This window comes from Mobula hypostoma, chromosome 5, assembly GCF_963921235.1.
Source record: "Mobula hypostoma chromosome 5, sMobHyp1.1, whole genome shotgun sequence".
NCBI lineage: Eukaryota > Metazoa > Chordata > Chondrichthyes > Myliobatiformes > Myliobatidae > Mobula > Mobula hypostoma.
In genome coordinates, this window is record NC_086101.1 from 21,768,341 (window position 1) to 21,795,078 (window position 26,738).

At 45.1% G+C, this 26,738-nt stretch overlaps 1 protein-coding gene across 1 annotated transcript; it reads left to right on the forward strand.

Annotated features, from left to right (window-relative positions):
* Positions 1-765: 765 nt before the first annotated feature.
* On the forward strand, positions 766-26,365 carry LOC134346148 (zinc-binding protein A33-like). Its single transcript, XM_063047453.1, has 6 exons — positions 766-1,335; positions 2,508-2,603; positions 6,624-6,857; positions 18,856-18,878; positions 19,520-19,638; positions 24,638-26,365. The coding sequence occupies exons 1-6, from the start codon at positions 934-936 to the stop codon at positions 25,162-25,164; spliced, it is 1,401 nt and encodes a 466-aa protein (XP_062903523.1). The 5' UTR covers positions 766-933; the 3' UTR covers positions 25,165-26,365.
* Positions 26,366-26,738: the final 373 nt, after the last annotated feature.

Here is a 26,738-nt window from a genome sequence, read left to right on the forward strand (position 1 = left end):
GTTCACGAACTTGAATGCGAACAGTGTTCAAGGGAAAATAAAACAATAGACGCTAGGCCAAACAGAGCAGTTAACTAAAACTCTCAAAGGGAAAAACGAAGCCTACACTGCGGCTGAAAAGAACATCTAAACATTAAACGAACACCGCCAGTCATCAGAGTCAGTTGGCTCAACAGTCCAATTTCTCAGGTAAAGCCAAATACAGACAGATAGCGAAGCGTTGCTGTGCCCTGTCCAAGTCTCGACAAGCACTACGACGACAAGTATGAGTAAATGCTATCACAATTAGATAATAATTAGGGGACACGTGCATATTGCGCAATTGCCGTGTCTACTGTGCTGCCGAATCTGTGGTCGCGACAGGTAGCCTTGGTAAGGATACTCCGAATCCTCCTCCCTGATGGGAGTGGGACAAGCAGTCCGAGAGCAGGGTGGGTGGGATCTTTGGTATTATTTGTGGCACCTTCCTGCATATGAGTTTTCTGCACCTTCCTTGATGGCGAGTAGGCTGTTGCCGACGTATAGTTTCCACAAACCGTTATATAATCCTCTACCCGCCGCAGTGGAGTGTCGATACCTTTCAGTGATAACAACATGTTAGAACGCTCTCTGCTGCGCATCTGCGGAAGGACGTGAGTACAGACAGTTGAATTTACGATCTACCTCGTTATGACCTTGCACCTTATTGTTCACCCGCTCTGCACTTTCTCTGTAGCTGTTACACTTTATTCTGCTATTCTCTACCTCCACACGCGGTGAAATAGTCTGATCTGTGTGAAGAGTCTGCAAGACAGGCTCGGGACTTGTGGCAGAATAAACCAACAGCAATCCACGTCAGCAGCCTCTCAGAGGTCACATGGGGTCAAAAACAGGAAGTGCAACACTTACTCAGAATTGAATGTGAAAGTTCCAAGTAGGGGAGAGAGGACCAAGATGGCTTCTGCAAACTTGGTCCAGGATTTAACGTGTCCCATTTGTCTGGAGGTGTTCACCGATCCGGTCTCCCTCGAGTGTGGACATCACTTCTGCGCAACGTGCATCTCTCAGGTTTGGGAGAGGGTCTCGGGGGATGTCTCCTGCCCTCAATGCCGGCAGGTGTTCACCCAGAGGAACACCAGGCCTGCTCACATCCTGAGCAACGTCGCGGAGCAGGTCAGGCAGCTGAGGGTGGGGGCGGCCGAGCAGAAGGAGGAGTTTGTCTGCCGGGAGCACGACGAGAAACTGAAACTGTTCTGTCAGGAGGAGCAGGCGATGATCTGCCTGGTGTGTGGCCTGTCTGCGCAGCACAAGATGCACAATGTTATCCCGATAAAGGAGGCAGCCCAGGCGAACAAGGTGCGAGATCGCCCGCCTGAACTCACCGCCATGCGGTCGGGGAGAGGGGCGGGTGGGTAAATGCCGAAAGTACAGGGAGACGGAGAAGGGAAACATTGAGAGAGGTAGAGCAGGACGCAGAGAGAGGGCGATGAAGGAGGGGAAGGAAGGAAGACGGTAAAGACAGAGGAGCAGATTAGGGAATGCCCGGTTTGGAAACAATCCGTAGCCCGGGTTGGAGGGACAGGAACTAATACTCTTGGAGTTAGGTGAGGAGAAAGCGAGGGTAAGAGTGACGTTAAAGAATGAAGGAAAAGACGTTTTGAATTGGGAGAAAATCAGAGAAAATATGGCAGGAGAAAAGGGAAGGAAGAAAAGGTCGAAGGGAAGAAGGAGTGGTGGAGCAGTGCGAAAGGAGGTGGGTAGATGAGGGAACGACTGACGGGTGAGAGTTTGCAAGGGAGGGGAGATGGGCTATCTATCATCCAGGCCATGCTCTCTCTCCCTGTTGCCATTGGGAAGGAGGTAGAAGGTCACGCGTCACCAGGAAGGAAACAGTATAACCTGAACCAGTGTGGATAACTTCACTCACCTCAACACTAAACTGATTCTGCATCCAATGGACCCACCTTCAAGGGCACGACAACTCACGTTCTCAATGTTACTTCTTTATTATTTTATTATTTGTATGCTTTGTCTTTTACACATTGGCATTGGTTGTTTGTCAGACTTTTTTATATTCTAGTTTTTCAATCAATCTCAAGGTAACATATGATGATGTACAAACACTTTGATAATAAATTAACTTTGAACCTTATATGGTAGAATTGGGAGGCGTGGAGGGGAGAGGTTGAGGTGAGGCAGCGGATGATGGAGACGGTTCTGGTAGATGAAGGCAAATAGAATCCATTGGAGATGATAGGAAGGGAGGTGGAGAAGGAAAAAAAAGGCAGGGTGATGGGGGAGGGGAAGGGTAGCATAAGGACAATATTGAGGATGATCGAGAGACTAGAAGATGAAAGGAGAAGGGGAGATGAATATGAGAGGTGAGAAGACAAGAGAGAATGATTCTATTTCCCCCATGGGTTCTGGGATTATCCCCCCGCCCCTACCTCCCACTTCAAGGTTAATAAATTTCAGTGACCTGGGAAGGTTCCTTTCTCAGATCTTCTTCTGCATCTTTTGACTTTCAGGAAAAGTTGGAAGAGTCACTGAAGCTTCTGCAAGAGCGAATGAATCAGGGTGTTCGGAGTCAGCAGGAAGGGGAGACTGTGATCCGGCGGCTGAAGGTAAGGAATCATTCGGTGTTTGTGGATGGTTCCCTGGGTTACCTGTCCAGTTTCCTCCCACAGGCTAAAACCGTTTCAGCTGGTAGGTTAATTGGTCATTGTAAGTTGTCTGGTTGATAAATGAGCGTTTCCTGGTGTGGCTCAAAGGGCCTTTTCCACTCTGTACATCAATAAATAAATAAACAAACAAGATTGACAGTGACAGGTCCTTTCCAGCTGTATGATTCTGTCCCTCAGCAAAATGTAAGTAGCTGACTGTAAATAATCCCTACAATGAAAGGAGAGTGTAGTCGATTTTCATCATATGACGTTATCGTTTGATATGGTAAGTTCAAATACGGGGTTCCATATGTTGCAAAATGTCCAGTGTCACTTGGTCCCGTCCTCCATCCACACACCCTACTTACCTTACTGCTCACCCAAACGTCAGGTATCCTTTGGAGCTGCAAAGATATAAACCATCTGAATCTCTAATATTTATTAGACTCCAGCTTGTTACTTGCTCCCAGACATTGATTGTGTTATGTAATGAGCTCCTCCGGCCTATGTGAGGAGCTGGCGAGCACTGGGCTCTGAAGGTTACTAAGAGCACCTGTATTTATAAATAGTTGTCTTAATGTGAGTCATTATTCACTGGTGTTTCCTGTTTAATATTGTTAAATTGATTTTCACTGGCATGGGTTTACCACATTCTGTGATTATTTAAGTGGGTCCTAGTTTTTGAGAACGTATTGTCTCGCGGTGTCACTCGGTTGAACCACTGGTTCTCTATTGGAATTCATATGTATTAACTCCTGATTCCGTCTCTACGTTGGACTGCAGTGGCATGCAAAAGTTTGGGCACCCCTGGTTAAAATTTCTGTTACAGTGAATAGCTAAGCGAGTAAAAGATGACCTGATTTCCAAAAGGCATAAAGTTAAAGATGTCACATTTCTTTAATATTTTAAGCAAGATTACTTTTTTATTTCCATCTTTTACAGTTTCAAAATAACAAAAAAGGAAAAGGGCCCAAAGCAAAAGTTTGGGCAACCTGTATGGTCAGTACTTAGTAACACCCCCTTTGGCAAGTATCACAGCTTGTAAATGCTTTCTATAGCCAGCTAAGAGTCTTTCATTTCTTGTTTGGGGATTTTCTCCCATTCTTCCTTGCAAAAGGCTTCTAGTTCTGTGAGATTCTTGGGCCGTCTTGCATGCACTGCGCTTTTGAGGTCTATCCACAGATTCTCGATGATGTTTAGGTCAGGGGACTGTGAGGGCCATGGCAAAACCTTCAGCTTGCGCCTCTTGAGGTAGTCCATTGTGGATTTTGAGGTGTGTTTAGGATCATTATCCTGTTGTAGAAGCCATCCTCTTTTCATCTTCAGCTTTTTTACAGATAGTGTGATGTTTGCTTCCAGAATTTGCTGGTATTTAATTGAATTCATTCTCCCCTCTACCAGTGAAATGTTCCTCGTGCCACTGGCTGCAACACAAGCCCAAAGCATGATCGATCCACCCCTGTGCTTAACAGTTGGAGAGGTGTTCTTTTCATGAAATTCTGCAGCCTTTTTTCTCCAAACATACCTTTGCTCATTGCAGCCAAAATGTTCTATTTTAACTTCATCAGTCCACAGGACTTGTTTCCAAAATGCATCAGGCTTGTTTAGGTGTTCCTTTGCAAATTCTGGTGCTGAATTTTCTGGTGAGGACACAGGAAAGATTTTTTTTCTGATGACTCTTCCATGAAGGTCATATTTGTGCAGGTGTCGCTGCACAGTAGAACAGTGCACCACCACTCCAGAGTATGCTAAATCTTCCTCAAGGTCCTTTGCAGTCAAACAGGGGTTTTGATTTTCCTTTCTAGCAATCCTACAAGCAGTTCTCTTGGAAAGTTTTCTTGGTCTTCCAGACCTCAACTTGACCTCCACCGTTCCTGTTAACTGCCATTTCTTAATTGCATTACGAACTGAGGAAACGGCCACCTGAAAATGCTTTGCTATCTTCTTATAGCCTTCTCCTGTTTTGTGGGCATCAATTATTTAAATTTTCAGAGTGCTAGGCAGCTGCTTAGAGCAGCCCATGGTTGCTGATTGTTGGGACAAGGATTGAGGAGTCAGGGTATTTATAAAGCTTTGAAATTTGCATCACCGGGCCTTTCCTAATGATGATTGTGAACAAGCCATAGCCCTAACAAGCTAATTAAGGTCTGAGACCTTGGTAAAAGTTATCTGAGAGCTCAAATCTCTTGGGGTGCCCAAACTTTTGCATGGTGCTCTTTTCCTTTTTTCCCCACTTTAAAATTGTACAAAACAAAAATAATATACTAAGCTTGCTTAAAATGTTGAAAAGAATGTTTCATCTTTAACTTTTTGCCCTTTGGAGATCAGTTCATCTTCTACTCACTTAACTATTCACAGTAACAGAAACTTTGACCAGGGGTGCCCAAACTTTTGCATGCCACTTTATGTCATTGCTCCGCACTGGGCTTCAGTTATTGCCAGAGTTCACCATGACAGATTAATATGGATAACAGCTGAACCCCTTGATTACATTCCAGCCTGTAGCTCACTCCTAGGTATCCAATATTCAATCTAAAAGAAAATTCAGGACCAGTTTTTTAGATCCCAGCCTGCAACCTACTCCAGGGATCCACAATTCGATATATAATTCATCCTGAACCCATTGATAAGATTCCAGTCTGTAGCTCACCCCTGGATACCCCAGTCAAGATATGGAGATTCAGCCTAAAACGTTGAATATTCATTTGTATCCATTGACGCTGCCTAACCTGACGAATTACTGCATTATTTTGAATGTGTCTCCCTAAGGCACTCCCTTTGATTATTGATATCTAACTCTTATCAGTCTATCCCATGTGCAACACCTCACATTCATGAAAATTAATTCCATTTCCACAGCTTTGCCTGATTTACCAACAGTCCAATGTCATCCTGTAGGCTATGACTCCTCTGTCCACTATCAACAGAAGTATTTTTGTGTCATCTGCAAACTTACAAATCACATGTCGTACACTCCTACCGCAAATGATGTGCAGAACAAAACAGTAGGAGTTCCATCAATGATATTTGTGACACATTGGGAGTCACAGATCTCGAATCACAAAAACAACACAACCTACTTCCTATTACCAAGCTACGTTTATAGATACAATTGGACAACTCACCCCAGATCCCATGGTGAAACCTTTTCCAACCATCCTCCCATGTGGAATCTTGTCAAATAATTTACTGAAGTCCCAAAAGAGAACTTCAACTGTCCTCATCACTTCACATTGTTCTCTTTTCGATTCCAGAATATATAGAACATAGAATAGTACAGCACAGTACAGGCCCTTCGGCCCACAATGTTGTGCCGACCCTCAAACCCTGCCTCCCATATAAGCCCCCACCTTAGATTCCTCCATATACCTGTCTAGTAGTCTCTTAAACTTCACTAGTGTATCTGCCTCCACCACTGACTCAGGCAGTGCATTCCACGCACCAACCACTCTCTGAGTAAAAAACCTTCCTCTAATATCCCCCTTGAACTTCCCACCCCTTACCTTAAAGCCATGTCCTCTTGTATTGAGCAGTGGTGCCCTGGAGAAGAGGCGCTGGCTATCCACTCTATCTATTCCTCTTATTATCTTGTACACCTCTATCATGTCTCCTCTCATCCCCCTTCTCTCCAAAGAGTAAAGCCCTAGCTCCATTAATCTCTGATCATAATGCATACTTTCTAAACGAGGCAGCAGAATGGGGATCAATCCCAGAGATCCAGTCAGATCCATGAGATTGGATTCCGACTGATTACTCTGTCTATCGATAATGTGAACGTTTACTATGACCCCACCCCCACCCCCTCAATAACTCCAATCTGCTCCTATTTTTTGATTTAAAAATGAAGCATCCCTAATCCCAGTGTCCATGACCACTCCAAGCAGCAACAAATTTGTTATTTAGAAAATACGTCATTCAAATCAATGAATTATGTTTGGCCGGTGACTCTCTGCTAACCTCACTCTGCTCACTCTGATCCAGGACCAGGTTGATGGACGGAGCTGTGAGATCAGGGCTGAATTTGAGAAGATGCACCAGTTCCTGCGTGAGAGGCAACAGCAGATGGAAGCGGAGCTGCAGAGAGAAGCGGACAAAATCCTAACACAACTGGAAAACAACTTAAAGAGAACCGTCGATGAAATCTCTTCCCTTGAAGTAGTGATGCAAGATGTAAAAGTGAGATTGGGAATTCAAGATCCTCAAGGGCTCCTCAAGGTACTGGAAGTGTCAATTTCTTGTCTGGGAGATCCAAAATGTCTGTTAAATATTTGTGAATGAAATTAATTATGTTGGCAAATAGGGTTAAAACCAATTTCCTGAGTGCAGTTAGTTCAATAGAAACTCAAACATTCATAGATTAGCCATGGTGGGTTCACACCCTGCCCTTTCCTCTTTCTGGCCGTTGGTTTGACCCCTGTGTGATTGCTGGAGTGGAGGTCATCCTCTGCCATTGGTAATGATTCAATGCTGCAAAAGGTGTAGAAATCCCAGTGCAGTTGCTTGCACAGCACCAGGTGGAGTCATCAGCACCATGTGAGTGAAGAATGGTTTAGCAGAAAGAAATATTGTGAGGGCACCATAGTAGCGTAGCAGTGAGTGCAACGGTATTACAGCTCAGGGCGTCGGAATTTGGAGCTGACTTCCAGTGTCCTTTGTACGTTCTGCCCATGTGCATTGGGTTTCCTCCAGGATCTCCGGTTTCCTCTCACAGTCCAAAGACCTATCGGTCAGTAGGCTGGTTGGTCACTGTAAATTGTGCTGTCTTTAGGCCGGGTTAAAGTTGGTGAGCTGCCGGGTGGGACGGCTCATCGGGCTGGAATGTCCTGTTCCACACTGTATGTGTAAATCTTTAAGTGGGGAAATGGAGCTGGGAATGAGCTGCCCTGAGTCACAACGGAAACTCCGTGTTTCAAGTGCCCACATAGACACAGATGATGTCATTCCTCTCCAAATATCCTTTCCCAAACCCGGTCCCACCTACCCTCCCCTTGTGTAACAACCAACTCTGCTTTTCCCTGTGGCTGTTTGTGATCAGATCTCCACCAGTGCAGCCCCCACATCCCCCACCCTTCTCTCCCTTCCCTCATCTCCCTTCCCCTCCCCATCCTCCCCTGTCCCTTTCTCTTCCCCCTCTCTGTGCTTTGCTCTTCCATAACACTTTGTCAGCTTCGTCTTTCCCCTCCACTGCATCCCACTGCCCTGACTTTCACCCACCCACATTTGTTCCCAGTTGTCCTATTTCAGGCCTGGCCTCAGACCCTCCTTGCTCTGCACTCCCACCCTACAGCAGACTCTGTGCTGGTTCCCATTCCCCAGCATTGTGTGCCACAGCATCAGGACCACTAGAGAGAGCTGGAGTCATGCATCACTGACACAGACTCTCCATCCTCCAGCATTTTGTACGAAACACATCATCAATTGTTTCAAATGTTAAGGTTCCCCCTGCATTTTAAGTGAAACAGTTCTTCTTGCTTTTTAAGACCATAAGACATAGGAGCAGAATTAGGCCATTTGCCCAACAAGTCTGTTCCATCACTCTGATCCATCATCCCTCACAACCCCATTCTATTGCCTTCTTCCCCTAACCTTTGAAAATCTGATTAATCTAGAACCTATCAACCTCTGTCTTTAATATACCCAGTACTTGGCCTGCAGTGTCATCTATGCCAATGAATTCCATAGATTCACCACTCTCTGGCTGAAGAATTATTCCTCATCTCTGTTTGAAATGAAATTTTCTCAATTCTGAGGCTGTGCCCTCAGGTCTGAAACTCCCCCACTACAGGAAACATCCTCTTCACATCCATGCTATACAAACCTTTTAATATTTGACAGGTTTCACTGAGATCCCGCCCTCATTCTTCTAAACCAGCGAGTACAGGCCCAAACACTCAAACGCTCCTCATATACTAACCATTTCATTCCTGAACTCATTCTCAGAAACATCCTCTGGGCACACTCCAATATCAGCACATTTTTTCTTAGACAAGGGGCCCAAAACCACTCTCAATATTCCAGGTGTAGTCTGGCCAATTCCTTATAAAGCCTCAGCATTACATCCTCGTATTTGTGTTCTTGTCCTACGGAAATGAATGTTAACATTGCATTTGCCTTCCTCACCATTGACTCAACCCGCAAGTTCACCTTTAGGGAATCCTGCATGAGAGAATTCTGCACCACTGATGTTTGAATTTTACTATCCCCATGCAGAAAGTGGCCTATGCCTTTATTCTTTCTGCCAAAGTGCATGACCATGCACTTTCCTACATTATATTCCATCTGCCAGTTCTTGACCCATTCTCCCAATCCTTTCGTAGGGGTGTATTCTGCAACGCCCTGCTTCCTCAAAACCGCCCACCCCTCCATCGACCTTCATATCGTCTGCAAACTTGGTCACAAAGTCATCAATTACTTAATCCAAATTATTGACATACGACATAAAAAGAATCAGTCCCACCCCCGACCCTTGTGGAAAACCATAAGTCACTGGCAGCCAATCAGAAAAGGTTCAGTTTATTTCCATTCTTTGCCTCCTGCCAATCAGCCAATCTTCTATCCATGCTGGTACCTTTACTGTAATACCATGGGCTATTACTTTGTTAAGGAGTCTCATGTGCAGCACTTTTAAAAAGAACTTCTGAAAATCCAAATAAATGACATCTCCTTTTTCTGTGGTGCTTATTATTTCCTCAATGAATTCAGAAAAGATTTGTCAGGCAAGATTTCCCCTTCAGAAAGCCATGCTGACTTTGGCCTAAACCTCATCCTTAATAACAGACTCGTACCTCTTTCCAACCACCAAAGACAGGCTGACTGGCCTTTATTTGCTTCCTTCTGGCTCTCTGACTTTTTAAAGAGTGGAGTGACATTTGCAATTTTCCAGTCCTCAGGTCGGAGCCAGCTCAGTCGCCAACCATCCGACCACGGCCCCCAGCCAAGTACCGGGCACTCGGAGAGATTTGGCGGGGGCGCGGGCGAGTGGTTGGCGACTGGGCCGGCTCCCCCCACCAGACTAGCCTGGTGAGGAGGGTGTGAAGACACTCAGCAGGACTGAAAAACCAAGACCTGACAAAGGGTGGATGAGCTCCTTGTGAGCTAACGGCCATCTTCCATGGAAGAGATTAAAGCCCCACCACGTATCTACAAATCATATGCTATGCACCTAGTTAGAAGAGACATTATGAACTTGGGCACTGCACCGTGTGCCTAGACCTGCCCAAGGCCTCCGTCTAAGGAAGGAGCAAGCTCGATGAAGCAGCCATGGCTGGAGGCCGATACGGCCTCGGGCTTGAGTTCGGCGTGGGGCGGCAGGCGAGAACAAGCTGGAGGAGAGGCTGTACTCGGTGCTGTCACAAGATCAAAGAGGGTAGAGGTGCATAGCTGCCAACCCCGGATTCAGGATGGCTCCCACTGACTGACTGACTGAGTCCTCAGGATCCAGTTCAGAATTTAGTGATTCTTCAAAGATCATTAGTAATGGCTCCACAATCTTCAGCTACGTTTTTCAGAACCCTGGGGTGTAATCCATCTGGTCCAGGTGACTTATCTATCTTCAAGCTTTTTAGCTTCCCAAACACCTTTTCCTTAGTAATAGTGATGACACTCCCTTTTGATCCCTGACACTATCACATTTCCAGCATTCTGCTAGTGTCTTCCACAATGAAGATTGACACAAAGTACTTATTAAGTTTAGTCATAGTCATACTTTACTGATCCCGGGGGAAATTGGTTTTCGTTACAGTTGCACCATAAATAATTAAATAGTAATAAAACCATAAATAGTTAAACAGTAATATGTAAATTCTTTGCCCTGCATTAACACCTCTCCTGTGTCATTCCCACTGGTCTGATATCCACTCATGTCCCTCTTTTACTCTTTGTATCCTCATTGATAGTAGTTTCTCTACATATTTCACTTTTTCTCTCTTCATGGCTTTTTAGTTGCCTGCAGTTTATAAAAGCTCTGTAATCCTTTAACTTCCCACTATTTTTTGCTCTATTATATGTCCTCACTTGTGCTTTGACTTTCCTTGTCAGCCATGGTTGTCTCATTCTGCCTTTAAGAGTACTGCTTATTCTTTGGGATGTATAGTATCTATCCAGCGCCTTCTGAATTGCTTCAAGAGATTCCAGTCATTGCAGTTCTGCCACTATCCCTGCTTGTGTCCCCTTCCAATCAGCATAGGCCAGCTCCTCTTTCATGCCTCTGTAATTCCTGTTACTCTACTATAATACTGATACATTTGACTTTAGCTTCTCCCTCTCAAATTGCATGGTGACTTCTATGATATTATGATCACTGTCTCCAAAGGATTCCTTTACCTTAATCTCTCTCTAAGAAACTCTGGTTCATACACAACACCCAATCCAGGATAGCTGATTCCTGACTGGGATCAACCACAAGCTGCCCCAAAAAGCCATCTCAGAGGCGTTCTATAATTCTTTCTCTTGGGATGGGGCACCAACCTGATTTTCACAATTTATCTGTATATTGAGATCTCCCATGTCTATTGTAACATTGAAATTTTGACATCTCCAATTGTAATTTGTAGCCCAATTCTTGGCTACTGTTTGGAGGCCTGTATATAACTCCTTTTCGGGTCTTTTTTACCCTTGCAGTTCCTTAACTCTACCCACGAGGATACTACACCTCTGGTCCTATGCCCTCTCTCCCTAAGGATTTGATTGCATTTTTCCGAATCGTGCCACACCACCCCTTCTGTCCACTTGCCTGTTCTTTCGATATAAGCTCCTTGGATGTTAAGCTCCCTACTCAGGTCATATTTCAGTGATGCCCATAATGTTATACCTGCCAATCTCTAACCACACATCAACATCATCCTCCATATTCTGCATACTATGTGCATTCAAATATAACACCAACTGTCCTGTAAACTGTCCATCATCCTTTTTGATTTTAGCCCCTTGTTACACTGCACTCATTCCACTGACTGAAGTTTTGCCCTGTTATCTGCTTGTCCTTCCAGACAGTCTCACTACACACTGCCTCTGCTTGTATGCCAACTGCTTCAACCTCAGTGTTTCCCAACCTTTTTTACCCCAGCACCCCCCAAAGCACCTTCAGACTTGCCAATGCCCCTCTGATGCACAATATACTTTCCAGCACCCCCACAGTATAAAAATGTCTACCATATGCTGTCTTCAGAAAAATGATTCTGCCTTAACTTTTCTATTTGTGTTTAAACCTCGCTTATACAGTACCTGTGTGCTGTGCAGCAGTATTGGCACCAATGTGATCCTTGAGCTTGATAGCTTTTAGCAGGAATTAAAATATCTGGCTCAAGTTGTGACAGCAAAAATCCAAGTCCTGAAGCATAACAACACCAAAGCAGTATCTTTTTTTTTGAGTATGTGGTTCACTACAGTAAAGCCTCTTTGAACAAGGTAGGAGGATAAAAATGCAGTTTGGCAGGAAACTTCATATGAGAGTGTGGCCACACCACAAAAGCTGACATTTTTGAAAAATAACACACATAAAAGTTGCTGGTGAACGCAGCAGGCCAGGCAGCATCTCTAGGAAGAGGTACTGTTCCACTTCCTTGAGATACTGCCTGGCCTGCTGCGTTCACCAGCAACTTTTATGTGTGTTGCTTGAAATTCCAGCATCTGCAGATTTCCTGGTGTTTGCATTTTTGAAAAGTACTTCTACTTCATCATTCCGAATTTCGATAACCTCTTCTCACACGCTCTCTTCCTGTTCTTCCACCTTGAAAAGAAAGGGGTTAATTACCCAGTCCGGAATTTCCAGATGGTTCAAATCCATGAATCAATTCTGAAAATCCTTCTTCATTGACTGCAGGTATAAGCAGTACTCTTGAAAATCACCATCTGTGCAAGAGAGTGCCATACTTTCCATGCAGGGAAACTGTGAGAACATTCTTCTCCCAATGTTTTCTTATATAGAAGAATAGAAAACCTACAGCACAATAAAGCTGTGTCGAACGTGTCCTTACCTTAGAAATTACCTAGGGTATCCATAGCCCTCTATTTTTCTAAGCTCCATGTACCTATCCAGGAGTCTCTTAAAAGACTCAATCATATCCGCCTGCACCAGCGTCGCCGGCAGCCTGTTCCACTCACTCACCACTCTTTGCGTAAAAAAACTTACCCCTGACATCTCCTCTGTACCTACTTCTAAGCACCTTAAAACTGTGCCCTCTCATGCTAGTCATTTCAGCCCTGGGAAAAAGCCTCTGACTATCCACACGATCAATGCCTCTCATCATCTTATACACCACTATTAGGTCACCTCTCATATTCCATTTCTCAAAGGAGAAAAAGCCGAGTTAACTCAACCTATTCTCATAAGGCATGCTTCCCAATCCAGCCAACATCCTTGTAAATCTCCTCTGCACCCTTTCTATGATTTCCACATCCTTCCTGTAGTGAGGCGACCAGAACTGAGCACAGTACACCAAGTGGGGTCTGACCAGTGCCTTATATGGCTGCAACATTACCTCTCTGCTTCTAAACTCAATCCCAATGATTGCACTGTATGCCTTCTTAACCACAGAGTCAACCTGTCCTGCCAAGAGTCTTACCATTTTACCATATATTTCCAATTTTCCATTAAAAGTAGACACTGCACTTTTTGCCTGCAGTTTCATGTTTAGAATGTTCATTTTGTCAAAAGGTTGACTAGGTATACCACATCTCCATGGAGAAGTTCAATCTTGTTTCCCAAGCTCTTGTCGACTGAGAAAAAGTTCACCCATAGTGTCAAAAAGATCCAAGAAACATTTTAAGCCGTTGTCTTTTGACAGCAACACACCTCAGTGTGAAGAAGCAAGCATTCAATCTCTTCATTGTTATCTTGGCATAACTGGCAAAATATTCTGCTATTTAATGGATGAGTTTAAATTTTGTTGATACCAGATATGAGTCATTCTCGGCTGAGGTTTTTGGCTATGAGATGTTGGTGATGAATTACACAATGGATTGCAAACAGACTTGGAATTCCTTTCTTCATAAATGCCACTAAATCAGCACAGTGAGCTGTCACATATGGTTGCAGAATAAATCGTGTTCCTAATCGGAATACTTTGACCTACATTTTGAGCTCATTGTAGATTGATTCTCCGTTGATATTTGCTTTTAACTTTTTTACAAAGGAGAATCTCTTCATAAATTTTTCCATTTTTGATAAACTGTACCTATGCCATAAACCGTACATATACCATTAGTAATGCCACTTTGTCTTACACAGTTGATTCATCCAGTTGTATCCCAAATTCAGGTTTTTGTAGCTATGTGCATAGTTGATACTCAATGTCTTCTCTCATTTCGTCAGTACGTTGAGCTGCAGCGTTATTACTCAGAGGTATACTGGTATCCATTTTGATAAGAGTAGTGAGCACTTCTAATACCGGAGGCATTTTTAATCTTTCACCAATTATATGTGATTTTCCACACTTTGCTAACATTTTGGAAGTGCTATAAGAAGCAGTGAGGCCATTTTTTGCTTTCTTGGCAAATGACTCAAGTGCGCAATGGTTTTCTTATGTTTCTTTCATCTTCTGGAACTGAGTAATATCATAAGTGACCTTTTCGGGGTGTCATTTACGGAAGTGTTCCTGCAATCTTGATGGTTTCATGGCTTCCTTAGACAGTACAGTATTACAAATAAGAAACTTGGGACATCGCTGATCTGATAGGAATGGAATAAAACTATACTTCAGATATGTAACATTGTATGGACGCACTTTCTGTAGTTTCTATTTCTCAGCAGAGTTAGGATTCAAGGCTTCACCACCTTCTTAGAGAGTGCACCTTACACATTTGTCCATCAGGAATTAGACTAACTTAAAACAAAGTATTAACACAAAGTGGGAATGCCTATCAGGTGTTGACGACGGTAACAAGATGACATGGATGGAACAATGGTAATGGCATGTAAAGGAATGGCGATGAGCAGCTGAAAGCAATCACAAAAGTGAAAGCTACATTGACAAGGATTCAGATTGGAACCTGAATGTTAGTGGGAATAGAGTTGGTGTTCAGTAAGATATCTTTATGCGATTCCAGTTAGCGTGATTGACCAATCACATAACGTTTCATAAAGATGGTTCTTGACCACCTTGAACACCCAAACAGGAACGCTCAGGGTCATCAGGTTCACTGATTGGCTCTATTCCAAAGTTTGGTTCTGGCCAGCGCTGTATCATTGTGCAACCTGTTTTCTGTAGGTTTGTAGAGAAAGTTGAGACGATGTACTTGACTTACCAACTGTTAACTTGCATGAACTCATTCCATGCCGTGATTCAAGGGGAATTCCTGTGCACCCTGGTTACTAATTTATGCCTCCTCAATAATGTCTGTTTGGTTGGTAAGGTCGGATGAGATTGCCAAGTTTTAGATGCGCTGTGACAAGGAGTGCTCACTGGATGTTCTAGTCCCTAATCCTTTGTTTTTTGGATGGGCCTGCTCTACTAATGATCAGTCTCAACTTAGGGTGATGCTTACTGCCCCCCAAAGAATCTTGAACACCCTCTAAACACTTCTATTTCCCCTAATGCCCCCTGACGATATGTAATCACCCCCTTGGGGGGCATTACCACCCCAGGTTGAAACCCTTGCCAGCAGTTCTAGCAAACTTGCCTGGAAGGTTGTTAGTCATCCATGGGTTTGGTGATACCCACCCCTTTTGTACAGGTTGTATCTTCACCAGAAGCGATCCCAATGATCCAGAGATCCGAAACTCTGCCCCTGCATCAGTTCCTCAAACATACATTTATCTGCCAAATCAGCACAGTGACACAATGGGCAGTGCTGCTGCACCACAGCTCAACTGACCCACGTTCAATAGAGACCTTTACTGGTGCTGGTTTTCCCCACCCCAGCCCCGATCATCCTGGGTTCCTCCTACATCTGAAAAGCTGCCGAGTTGGCCAATGTAAACTGTCCCAGAGATAGATCAATCTGTGGCAGCTGATCGGAATGTGAAGGATCAACACAAACAAAATGCAGGGGAAACTGTCTCGCACAAAATGCGGAAGGAACTGTTTCACACAAAACTTTTCGGTGAGCTGATATCAGTGTGAGAGGACGTCTGTTGGTAATGCAGAGCGAGGCTTAAAAGGAGCTTGGGAGCTTTCAGCGGGCAACAATAAAAAGTAAGGAGGTGTATGCAGAGCGGCCATTGTGTGAGTGGTTCAGCTTTGGCTCAAAAGGCTTGGGCAAGCACAGATGGATGTTCTAGGTCAGTAAGAAAGTTTCTCGTAAGTTTTTTACTCTCTGTTAGTACATAGCTAGTGTGCTGAGAATGGGTCTGGAGGTAATGGTATGTGCCCTATTGTGTGCGGTGTGGGAAACTTGGTAGACCTCCAATCTCCCTGTTAACTACATCTGGATGAAATGCATCGAGCTGCAGCTTCTTGGAGACTGTTAAGGAACTCGTGCTACAGTTCAATGACCTTAGTTGTATATGGGAAAATGAAGAGGTGATGGATAGGATTTAGAGGGAGGTACTCACCTCTGTGTTGCAGCAGGCAGGTACCTAGGACAGTGTCATCAGGGGTAAAGAGAATAGGCAGACAACGCAGAGTACCACAGTGGCCATTCCCCTCGATAATATGTATACCACTTTGGATACTACAGGTTTCCCCCGCCATCCGAAGGTAGAGCGTTCCTATGAAACGGTTCGTAAGCCGGAATGTCATAAAGCGAAGAAGCAATTACCATTTATTTATATGGGAAAATTTTGTGAGCATTCACAGACCCAAAAATAACCTACCAAATCATGCCAAATAAAACAAAAAACCTAAAATAACAGTAACATGTAGTAAAAGCAGGAATGATATGATAAATACACAGCCTATATAAAGTAGAAATTCTTTTCCACAATCATTGCCGGCACTGATCTCCATAGCGAAAATCTCACACAAGCGCTTTTGGCAAAAACACTCTCTTCAGTAACCTTTAAGCTATGAAGCTGACAAATCATACCAAATAACACATACAAATACACAGCCTATATAAAGGAGAAATAATGTTTGTACAGTGTAGTATCACTTACGGGAATCGGGAAGAGAGCTTGAGGAGCACACTGACGATGGTGTGTTAGACTGAGTCGTTGGAATTTGGGTGGTGCAGTGGCCCCCACCCTCCAGGCTGCCGACTGATACTGATTCGTGCAGAATGCAGGGGTACAGCGGTAACCGGCAGGCAGACAGCACATCTTTAAGAAAAAAGCCAAAATAAACAAACTAATTAATTAGGTGCCACCCAGCATGTAATTTTTGGCCCAGATCAGAAGCGACACAATTGACAATCACCTCTGATCTGGGCCGACATTTACGTGCCGGGCGGCACCTAATTAATTAGCATGTTTATTTCAGCTTTTTGCTTAAAGATGTGCTGTGTGCCTCCCGGCTACCATTGCATTCTCCGCGAATCGGTATCTGTCCGCGGCCTGAGGATTGGGGTGGTGGGACACTGGGGTGTCATCTCGTCGTCTGTTTCCATTAGGGCAGGCAGGTCATCTTCTCCTATGTCTGCCTGCCTTGATGTCGAAGGTTGAGGTTCGTCGTCTGCTGTGGCTGATGTGGAAGGCTTGCTTGACTGCTGAGCCTCGTGCATTTTTAGATCATACAGTTCTTTGTAAGGACTCAAACCATCTTACAAATATGCCCTAAACCGAAGTACCCTTTCAAAATTAAAGTCGTACTTTATCATTGCAGCGAAAATCTCACGCAGTCGCCTCACGTTCAGTTCCTGGATGACTTTACTTTCGCCACTGAATTCGGTTTCGATTGTTATCCTTTCCTCTTCCAATTGCATCAGCTCTTCATCTATCAGTTCTTGGTCATGGGATGCCAAAACCTCTTCAACATCATCTTCGTCAACTTCCACAAGCCAAACTCACTCTGTCCTTACTTCGTTCACCACGATCGAAACGCATAATTATGTCTAGTTTTACGCCAGGTGTAACACCCTTACGAGCTCTTTTAGGCTTTTCCAACATCTTGCAAACGGCTGCTCACAGACACGTGTTTAAGCAATGCCGGCGAGAATGCTGTTCCGAATCCGGGGGAGAGCGGCTGCTCGGGGCGCGCGCTGATTTTTTTTATCGTGCGCTGCTTTCCCCACGCGCTGCCCTTCTTCATAACAGTGAAAACACCTTCTGTTAGCAAAAACAGGTACTAATGTAGGTCTTTTGTAACAGTGAGGTTTCGTAAAGCGAACATTCGAAAAGCGGGGGACACCTGTATTGGGAGGAACGAGCACCGGGGAGCTGCAGCAACCAGGACCCTAGTACAGTACTGGGTCTGGCTCTGTAGCTCGGAAGGGAAGTGGGGAGAAGAGGAGTGCAGTTGTGATAGGGGATTCCACAGTTAGAGGTGCAGAAACCAGATTTTGCGGGCATGAAAGCAACACCCGGGTGGCATATTGCCTCCCAGGTGCTCGGGTCAGGGATGTCTCAGATACCTTCAATATTCTGAAGCGTAAGAGTGACAGCCGGAAGTCGTGGCGCATGTTGGTACAAACCACAAAGGTAGGAAACGAGCGGAGGTTCTGAAGTGAGAATATAGAGAGTTAGGTGGAAATCTGAAAAGCAGGACCTCCAGGGCAGTAATCTCTGGATTGATACCTGTGCCACATAGCACGTCCTGCGTGAGAGGTTCTCAAATGACGGATGCTGTCTTTTTGATGCTCTGCCTTTTGAAGATGTTCTCAATGCTGGGGAGATGTGTGCCCACGGCAGATCTGCCTGAGTCTGAAACCTTCTGCAGCTTTTTCTGAACCGAGAAAGCTGTCTCCCCTTAGAAAATATTTAAATGTAAATTATACACAAACTTCTTCAGAAAATATAATTACAACAAAGTTTGCTTTAGTGCAAGAGATCAAAGTGGTGATGGTGATGCTGAACTCATTTGGGTTTTGCTGATTGTTTCAGGAACTGAACGGTTGAAGGGAAGTAACTGTTCAAACAGTTCAGTTCTTGAGGGGGAGAGAAGAGAGTTTTGGAGGATTTAGAGAAGTTACCCTCAGAGTGAAGGGTCTTGCTGTGGAACGGTATTTAAATTTAGTCCTCAAAAGCTAATTCAGGCAAAGATGGAAAAATGGAAAACAATCAAATGTTTCTGAGTCTTTCCTCTAGTTGAGTGTTTAGCCTTCATACTCCAGCCACGAATCTTTCTAGAGATTTTCAACTGCAGTTTCACTCAATTCTATTCTTTCTTTTTCTCCTCAGGATATTCAAGCCCTTTTGAAAAGGTGAGTAAATTTTAACTGAAGTTCTGAGACCAGGTTGCTGTTGCGTCTCTAACATATATTGGCAATTCATTTATTATTGTTACATTAAACTTTGTCATGCATGTCTTCTGTACAGGTTATTTCTTTACAACTGCGTTTTGAGATACAGTACTGTCCAAAAGTATTAGGGAACATAGCTATATATATTTGCCTAAGGCTTTTGCACCCAACTGTATTTGTTAAACTGGAGTGGAAAGAGAGTGTGTAAATCTAGTGGGAGCAAAGGATGTTGGGAATGGTGAGAGTGGAAAACAGCCTCAGAGTGCAGAATAAAGTGTTACAGTTACAGAGAGAGTGCAGTGCAGGCAGACAATAAGCTGCAAGGCCATGACGTGGTAGATGGACGGAGAGGTCTTCAGTCCATTATATCATACAAGCGACTGTTCAATAGTCTTATAACAGCAGGATAGAAACTCTCCCTGAATCTGGTGGTGTGCTTTGATGATTTTGTACCTTCTCCCAGATGGGAGGGGTGGGGAGAAGAGAGAGTGTACAGGGTGGGTGGGGTTTCTGATGATGTTAGAAGCTTTACTGAGGCAGTGAGAAGTGCAGACAGAGTCTTTGGTAATGTGTGTCACTAATTCCTGTCCCTGACTTTGTAGGTGTGAGTTGCTGGTTTCCAGTCCTGGAGTGGTGTCTGTCGATCTTCCTGAGGATGTGGCTGAAGGGAGGTTGAGGTATCTCAAAGTGTGGAAGGAAATGAGAGCCGTGGTCTCCCCAGGTACCTTTCTCTTTCTCTGTAATTCCCCTTCTCCCCACTGCCCCGCCGCCTTCTCCCCTGTAATTCCTGATTCTCCAAGGCTCCAGATCCACACTCTGCATTTATCAGTTACCATCCCTCATCAGGCATTTGTTCAGAGTGTGCAACATTTCTGCTTCAAACACACACAACCTGACAAAACAATGCTCTGAAATGCTTCTGGAATCTCCACAACAGCCCCCACCTCCTGCCCCTTGTTGTCATAGAGTTCTACTGTACAGTAGGCCCTTCAGCCCACTCTGGCCATCTACTGTACACTAATCCCACGTCCCACATTCAGCTCATATCCCTCTGAGCCTGGCCCATTCACACGTCTGTCTAAATGGATCTTAAACCTGGCAATTGTATCTGATCCCACCACTTCCTCTGGGAAAACGTTCCAGACAGCAAGCAACAGGAATTCTGCAGATGCTGGAAATTCAAGCAACACACATCAAAGTTGCTGGTGAACGAAGGGTCTCTGCCTGAAACGTCGACTGCACCTTTTCCTAGAGATGCTGCCTGACCTGCTGCGTTCACCAGCAACTTTGATGTGTGTTGCCAGATAGCAAGCACTCTCTTTATAAAGCATTTACCCGATAGATCACCTTCAAATCTCCTTCCTCTCCCCTTAAGCCTCCACCCTCTTGTTTTTGATTGCTCCACCATGGGAAATGCTGCCTGTACTGATACATTTCTGTTTTGGGTTCACATCTCCAGCATCTGCAGTTTAAATAATAAAATTCCACTTGGCCCTGGCCCCTCACGGGCTGCTGTGTCACTGGGAATGGAGCTGTTATGGCTTGTCCTCTTTAGCTTTTAAACAGAGAACTACAGCCACATAAAACATCATAGAGTACAGTCAGCTGGGCAGAGGAGGGGGATTCATCTGCCCTGTAACAAATAAATCGCTGTGATGTTGTACGGTATTAAAACGGACGGAGGTAGCAATGGGGATAGAACATAGAACAGTACAGCACAGCCCACAATGTTGTGCCGACCCTCAAACCCTGCCTCCCATATAAGCCCCCACCTTAAATTCCTCCATACACCTCTCTAGTCGTCTCTTAAACATCACTAGTGTATCTGCATCCACCACTGACTCAGGCAGTGCATTCCACGCACCAACCACTCTCTGAGTAAAAAACCTTCCTCTAATATCCCCCTTGAACTTCCCACCCATTACCTTAAAGGCATGTCCTCTTGTATTAAGCAGTGGTGCCCTGGGGAAGAGGCGCTGGCTATCCACTCTATCTATTCCTCTTATTATTTTGTACACCTCTATCATGTCTCCTCTCATCCTCCTTCTCTCCAAAGAGTAAAGCCCTAGCTCCCTTAATCTCTGATCATAATGCATACTCTCTAAACCAGGCAGCATCCTGGTAAATCTCCTCTAATGCTTCCACATCCTTCCTATAGTGAGGCAACCAGAACCGGACACTGTATTCCAATTGTGGCCTAACCAGAGTTTTATAGAGCTGCATCATTACATCGGGACTCTTAAACTCTATCCCTGACTTATGAAAGCTAACACTCCATAAGCTTTCTTAACTACCCTATCCACCTGTGAGGCAACTTTCAGGGATCTGTGGACATGTACCCCCAGATCCCTCTCCTCCTCCACACTACCAAGTATCCTGCCATTTACTTTGTACTCTGCCTTGGAGTTTGTCCTTCCAAAGTGTACCACCTCACACTTCTCTGGGTTGAACTCCATCTGCCACTTCTCAGCCCACTTCTGCATCCTATCAATGTCTCTCTGTAATCTTTGACAATCCTCTACACTATCTACAACACTACCAACCTTTGTGTCGTCTGCAAACTTGCCAACCCACCCTTCTACCCCAAATCCAGGTCATTAATAAAAATCACAAAAAGTAGAGGTCCCAGAACAGATCCTTGTGGGACACCACTAGTCACAATCCTCCAATCTGAATGTACTCCCTCCACCACGACCCTCTGCCTTCTGCAGGCAAGCCAATTCTGAATCCACCTGGCCAAACTTCCGTGGATCCCATGCCTTCTGACTTTCTGAATAAGCCTACCCTGTGGAACCTTGTCAAATGCCTTACTAAAATCCATATAGATCACATCCACTGCACTACCCTCATCTATATGCCTGGTCACCTCCTCAAAGAACTCTATCAGGCTTGTTAGACACAATCTGCCCTTCACAAAGCCATGCTGACTGTCCCTAATCAGACCATGGTTCTCTAAATACCCATAGATCCTATCTCTAAGAATCTTTTCCAACAGCTTTCCCACCACAGACGTAAGGCTCACTGGTCTATAATTACCCGGACTATCCCTACTACCTTTTTTGAACAAGGGGACAACATTGGCCTCCCTCCAATCCTCCGGTACCATTCTCGTGGACAACGAGGACATAAAGATCCTAGCCAGAGGCTCAGCAATCTCTTCCCTCACCTCGTGGAGCAGCCTGGGGAATATTCCTTCAGGCCTTGGGGTCATATCCGTCCTAATGTATTTTAACAACTCCAACACCATATCTCCCTTAATATCAACATGCTCCAGAACATCAACCTCACTCATATTGTCCTCACCATCATCATTCCCTCTCATTGGTGAATACCAAATTGAAGTATTCATTGAGGACCTCACTCACTTCCACAGCCTCCAGGTACATCTTTCCACCTTTATCTCTAATCGGTCCTACCTTCACTCCTGCCATCCTTTTTTTCTTCACATAATTGAAGAATGCCTTGGGGTTTTCCTTTACCCTACTCGCCAAGGCCTTCTCATGCCCCCTTCTTGCTCTTCTCAGCCCCTTCTTAAGCTCCTTTCTTGCTTCCCTATATTCCTCAATAGACCCATCTGATCCTTGCTTCCTGAACCTCATGTATGCTGCCTTCTTCCTCCTGAGTAGATTTTCCACCTCACTTGTCACCCATGGTTCCTTCACCCTACCATTCTTTATCTTCCTCACCGGGACAAATTTATCCCTAACATCCTGCAAGAGATCTCTGAACATCGACCACACGTCCATAGTACATTTCCCTGCAAAAACATCATCCCAATTCACACCCGCAAGTTCTAGCCCTATAGCCTCATAATTTGCCTTTCCCCAATTAAAAATTTTCCTGTCCTCTCTGATTCTATCCTTTTCCATGATAATGCTAAAGGCCAGGGAGTGGTGGTCACTGTCCCCCAGATGCTCACCCACTGAGAGATCTGTGACCTGACCCGGTTCATTACCTAGTACTAGATCTAGTATGGCATTCCCCCAAGTCGGCCTGTCCACATACTGTGACAGGAATCCGTCCTTAACAAATTCTGCCCCATCTAAACCCTTGGAACTAATCAGGTGCCAATTAATATTAGGGAAGTTAAAGTCATCCATGATAACAACCCTGTTATTTTTGCACCTTTCCAAAATCTGCCTCCCAATCTGCTCCTCTGTATCTCTGCTGCTACCAGGGGGCCTATAGAATACCCTCAATAGAGTAACTGCTCCCTTCCTGTTCCTGACTTCCACCCATACTGACTCAAAAGATGATCCTGCTACATAACCCACCCTTTCTGTAGCTGTAATAGTATCTCTGACTAGTAATGCCACCCCTCCTCCCCCTTTTCCGCCCTCTCTATCCCTTTTAAAGCACTGAAATCCAGGAATATTGAGAATCCATTCCTGCCCTGGTGCCAGCCAAGTCTCTGTAATGGCCACTACATCATAATTCCATGTATGTATCCAAGCTCTCAGTTCATCACCTTTGTTTCTGATGCTTCTTGCATTGAGGTACACACATTTCAGCCCTTCTACCTTACTGTCTTTACACCGTTTATTCTGCTTCTCTTTCCTCAAAGCCTCTCTATATGTTAGATCTGGCTTTACTCCATGCACTTCTTTCACTGCTCTATCGCTCTGGGTGCCATCCCCCTTGCAAATTAGTTTAAACCCTCCCGAACCATGCCAGCAAATCTACCTGCAAGGATATTTCTCCCCCTCGAGTTCAGGTGCAAACCATTCAATCTGTACAGGTCACACCTTCCCCAGAAGAGATCCCAATGTTCCAAAAATCCAAAACCCTGCTCCCTGCACCAACTCCTCAGCCACGCATTCAACTGCCATCTCCTCCAATTCTTACCATCTCTGTCACGTAGCACTGGCAGCAATCCTGAGAACACCACCCTTGAGGTCCTGTTCTTCAGCCTTCTGCCTAGTTCCCGAAACTCACAATTCAGGACCTCATCCCTCTTCCTGCCTATGTCATTAGTCCCAACATGTATCACAACTTCTGGTAGCTTTCCCTCTCGTACTAGGATGTCATGGACCTGGTCAGAGACATCCTGGACCCTGGCACCCGGGAGGCAACAAACCATGCGGGTGTCCTTCTCATGTCCAAAAAATCTCCTGTCTGCTCCCCTGACTATAGAGTCTCCAATGACAACAGCTCTCCTCTTCTCCGTCCCACCCTTCTGCACCACCGGGTCAGACTCAGTGCCGGAGGCCCTGCCACCGTGGTTCACACCTGTTTGGTCGTCCCCGCCAACAGTATCCAGGACGGTAATCTTATTATTCAGGGGAATGGCTACAGGGGTGCTCTGCACTACCTGTCTGCTCACCTTCGCTTCCCCCCCTCTGACTGTCACCCAACGACCTGCTTCCGACAGCCTAGGTGTGACTACCTCCCTGTAGCTCTCACCTATGACTGCCTCATTCTCCCTAATGAGTTGAAGGTCATCCAGGTGCTGCTCCAGATTCCTTACATGGTCTTCCAGATCACCCAGCCGTATGCACTTCTGGCAGATGTGACTCTGCGGGAGAGGGGCATTCCCCCAAGACTGCCACATCTCACATGAGAGGCACATCACTGTCTCAGGAGACATTGTAAAGACTAACTGCAAGCAATCTCCACCAGGGCTCCACACTTCCTGGGCTGAGGGAGGAGATGATGGTCGTCACTGTCAGCTCAGATCCTGGCAGTTCCACCTGGTTTTCTTACTGTAACTGTTGTTTCAGTGCCAGAGCGGCTGACGCTGGACCCAGATACAGCTCAGAATAATCTCGTCCTCTCTCAAGATCTGATGAGTGTGAAGTACACGACTATTGAACAAAATCTTCAGGATCACCCGAAAAGATTTGTAACAAAATTAAATGTTTTGAGTTCACAAGGTTTTACATGTGGGAGGCACTACTGGGAGGTGTATGTTGGATATAAGACTGAGTGGGTTGTGGGTGTCTGCAGAGAGTCTGTAGACAGGGATGGACTGCACACCTCCACACCGGCAGAGGGATATTGGGTCATTTATGTATTTTCTAATTCAGTGAAGATACCAAATGTCATCTCCCATCTGGAAATAAATCTTCGAAAACTGGGGGTTTACCTGGATTACGAGCAGGGCCAAGTGTCATTTTACAATGCTGACGACATGTGTCACATCCACACTTACACAGACAGTTTCACTGAGAAACTTTTTCTTATCTTAAATCCATGTGATTACGAAACAGATGACAACACTGAACCACTCACACTGCTCACCACTTAACACAGTGGGACACGTTCTCCGAGGTCTCAGACTTCTCTGGACCCACTGAGCAGATCTCACTGCACCGATTCTCTGAAATACAACCAGAAAAAGCCAAAGCACTCAGCAGTGGGGGAAACGTAGTTAATGTTTCAGTTCCAGACCAGCATGCGAAAACTGATTCTCTGCCATTGCTACTGACAGGTGAGGCTGTTTATATTGACGGCTAATCTGTAAATTTGACTCAGTGTCTCCTTCCCAGCTCTCTCTCACACTCTCTCCTACTGCAGTCCACGCTCACATTGTGTTGGAATAAAATGAAGTGAACTGTTCTCTGGAATTGTGATATCTTCATCTCACAATCAGTGTGAATATGTGCAGATATTCTCTGTGTAATAAACAATTGACCTGCAGAGTGAACTGACAGTGTGTCTGAGCTGGTTATGTTGGGGAAACAGTGAATGGAATGGGAACAAAATGGGAGATGGAGGTTCGGGCCCAGCGGTGGAGGGAGAACAGGGAAGCTGTGCTTCTCATCTATGACAGAACTGGGCTGCAATCTCCCCAGAAGCAGAGAGGCAACAGCTTTCCTGTCCTGACTCCAGCACTAAGCACGAACCTCCATCTCCCATTTTGATCATCTACTTCTCTCCATGTAATCTGTGAAAGGCAGAGGCTGATCGAATTAAAGAGTGCTCTTTAAAGCCCAGAGAAGCCAAGGTGTGTCAGGTCAGTTGATTGGGGTTTGATGATAGACGTTGCCTACTTGAGGCAGTACCTCACGTAAATACTACCAGTGTCGGGGAGGGGAGTAATGCATTGGGCAGAGTCTGCTACTCTGCAGCTTCTTACATTCCTGAATGTTCGAATAGCTGTGTCAGACCATAATGCAACCACAGGATACTGTCAACAGGATATTTGTAGATGTTTGTTAAAATGTTTGGCGACAGTCTGACCCTCCTAATAAAGTAAAGTCACTGACTCACCTTCCTTGTGATTGGATTCATGTGCAGAGCCTAGGGTAAGTCATTTCGTATGTTACTGCCGAGGAACACCACTTCAGTGTTCTGCCTTGCTGTATATTTCCCCACCAAAGAGGACACCTTTCCATTATCACTTCTATTGGATCATTTTCTCATTCTCAGTTGAATTATTCACCCCAACCCTGCCCCATTGTACCCAAATATTCACCAAGATTTGTTTTGCAGTCTATGTTTCTAATACCCTCACCAGGCTTCCTTACCCCTCCACAGTACAGGTATCTTTCCCAATGTAGAGTGTTGGAGTGAGGATGGGGGGTGTTCACTGTGTACAGATCCGAAGGTGGGCAATTGGACAATAGATGTTGAGAAGATACTCCCCAATTCCCATAATCAAAGGTGTCCTGATACTGGGTTAGGATATAATGAAATGTGTTCTGATATTCCAGGCACCTGCTGAGAAACAGACATCTGACATCTCCCCTGGACTTCCCTCCACTCACCATAATCAAATGTCCTGTGATTTTGGTCATTGCTGCCCCTGGGAAAAGGACTGGGATTTGCCGTGCAGAAGACGGGCAGCCTCTGGGCAGACAGACCCCACAGAATGCAGTG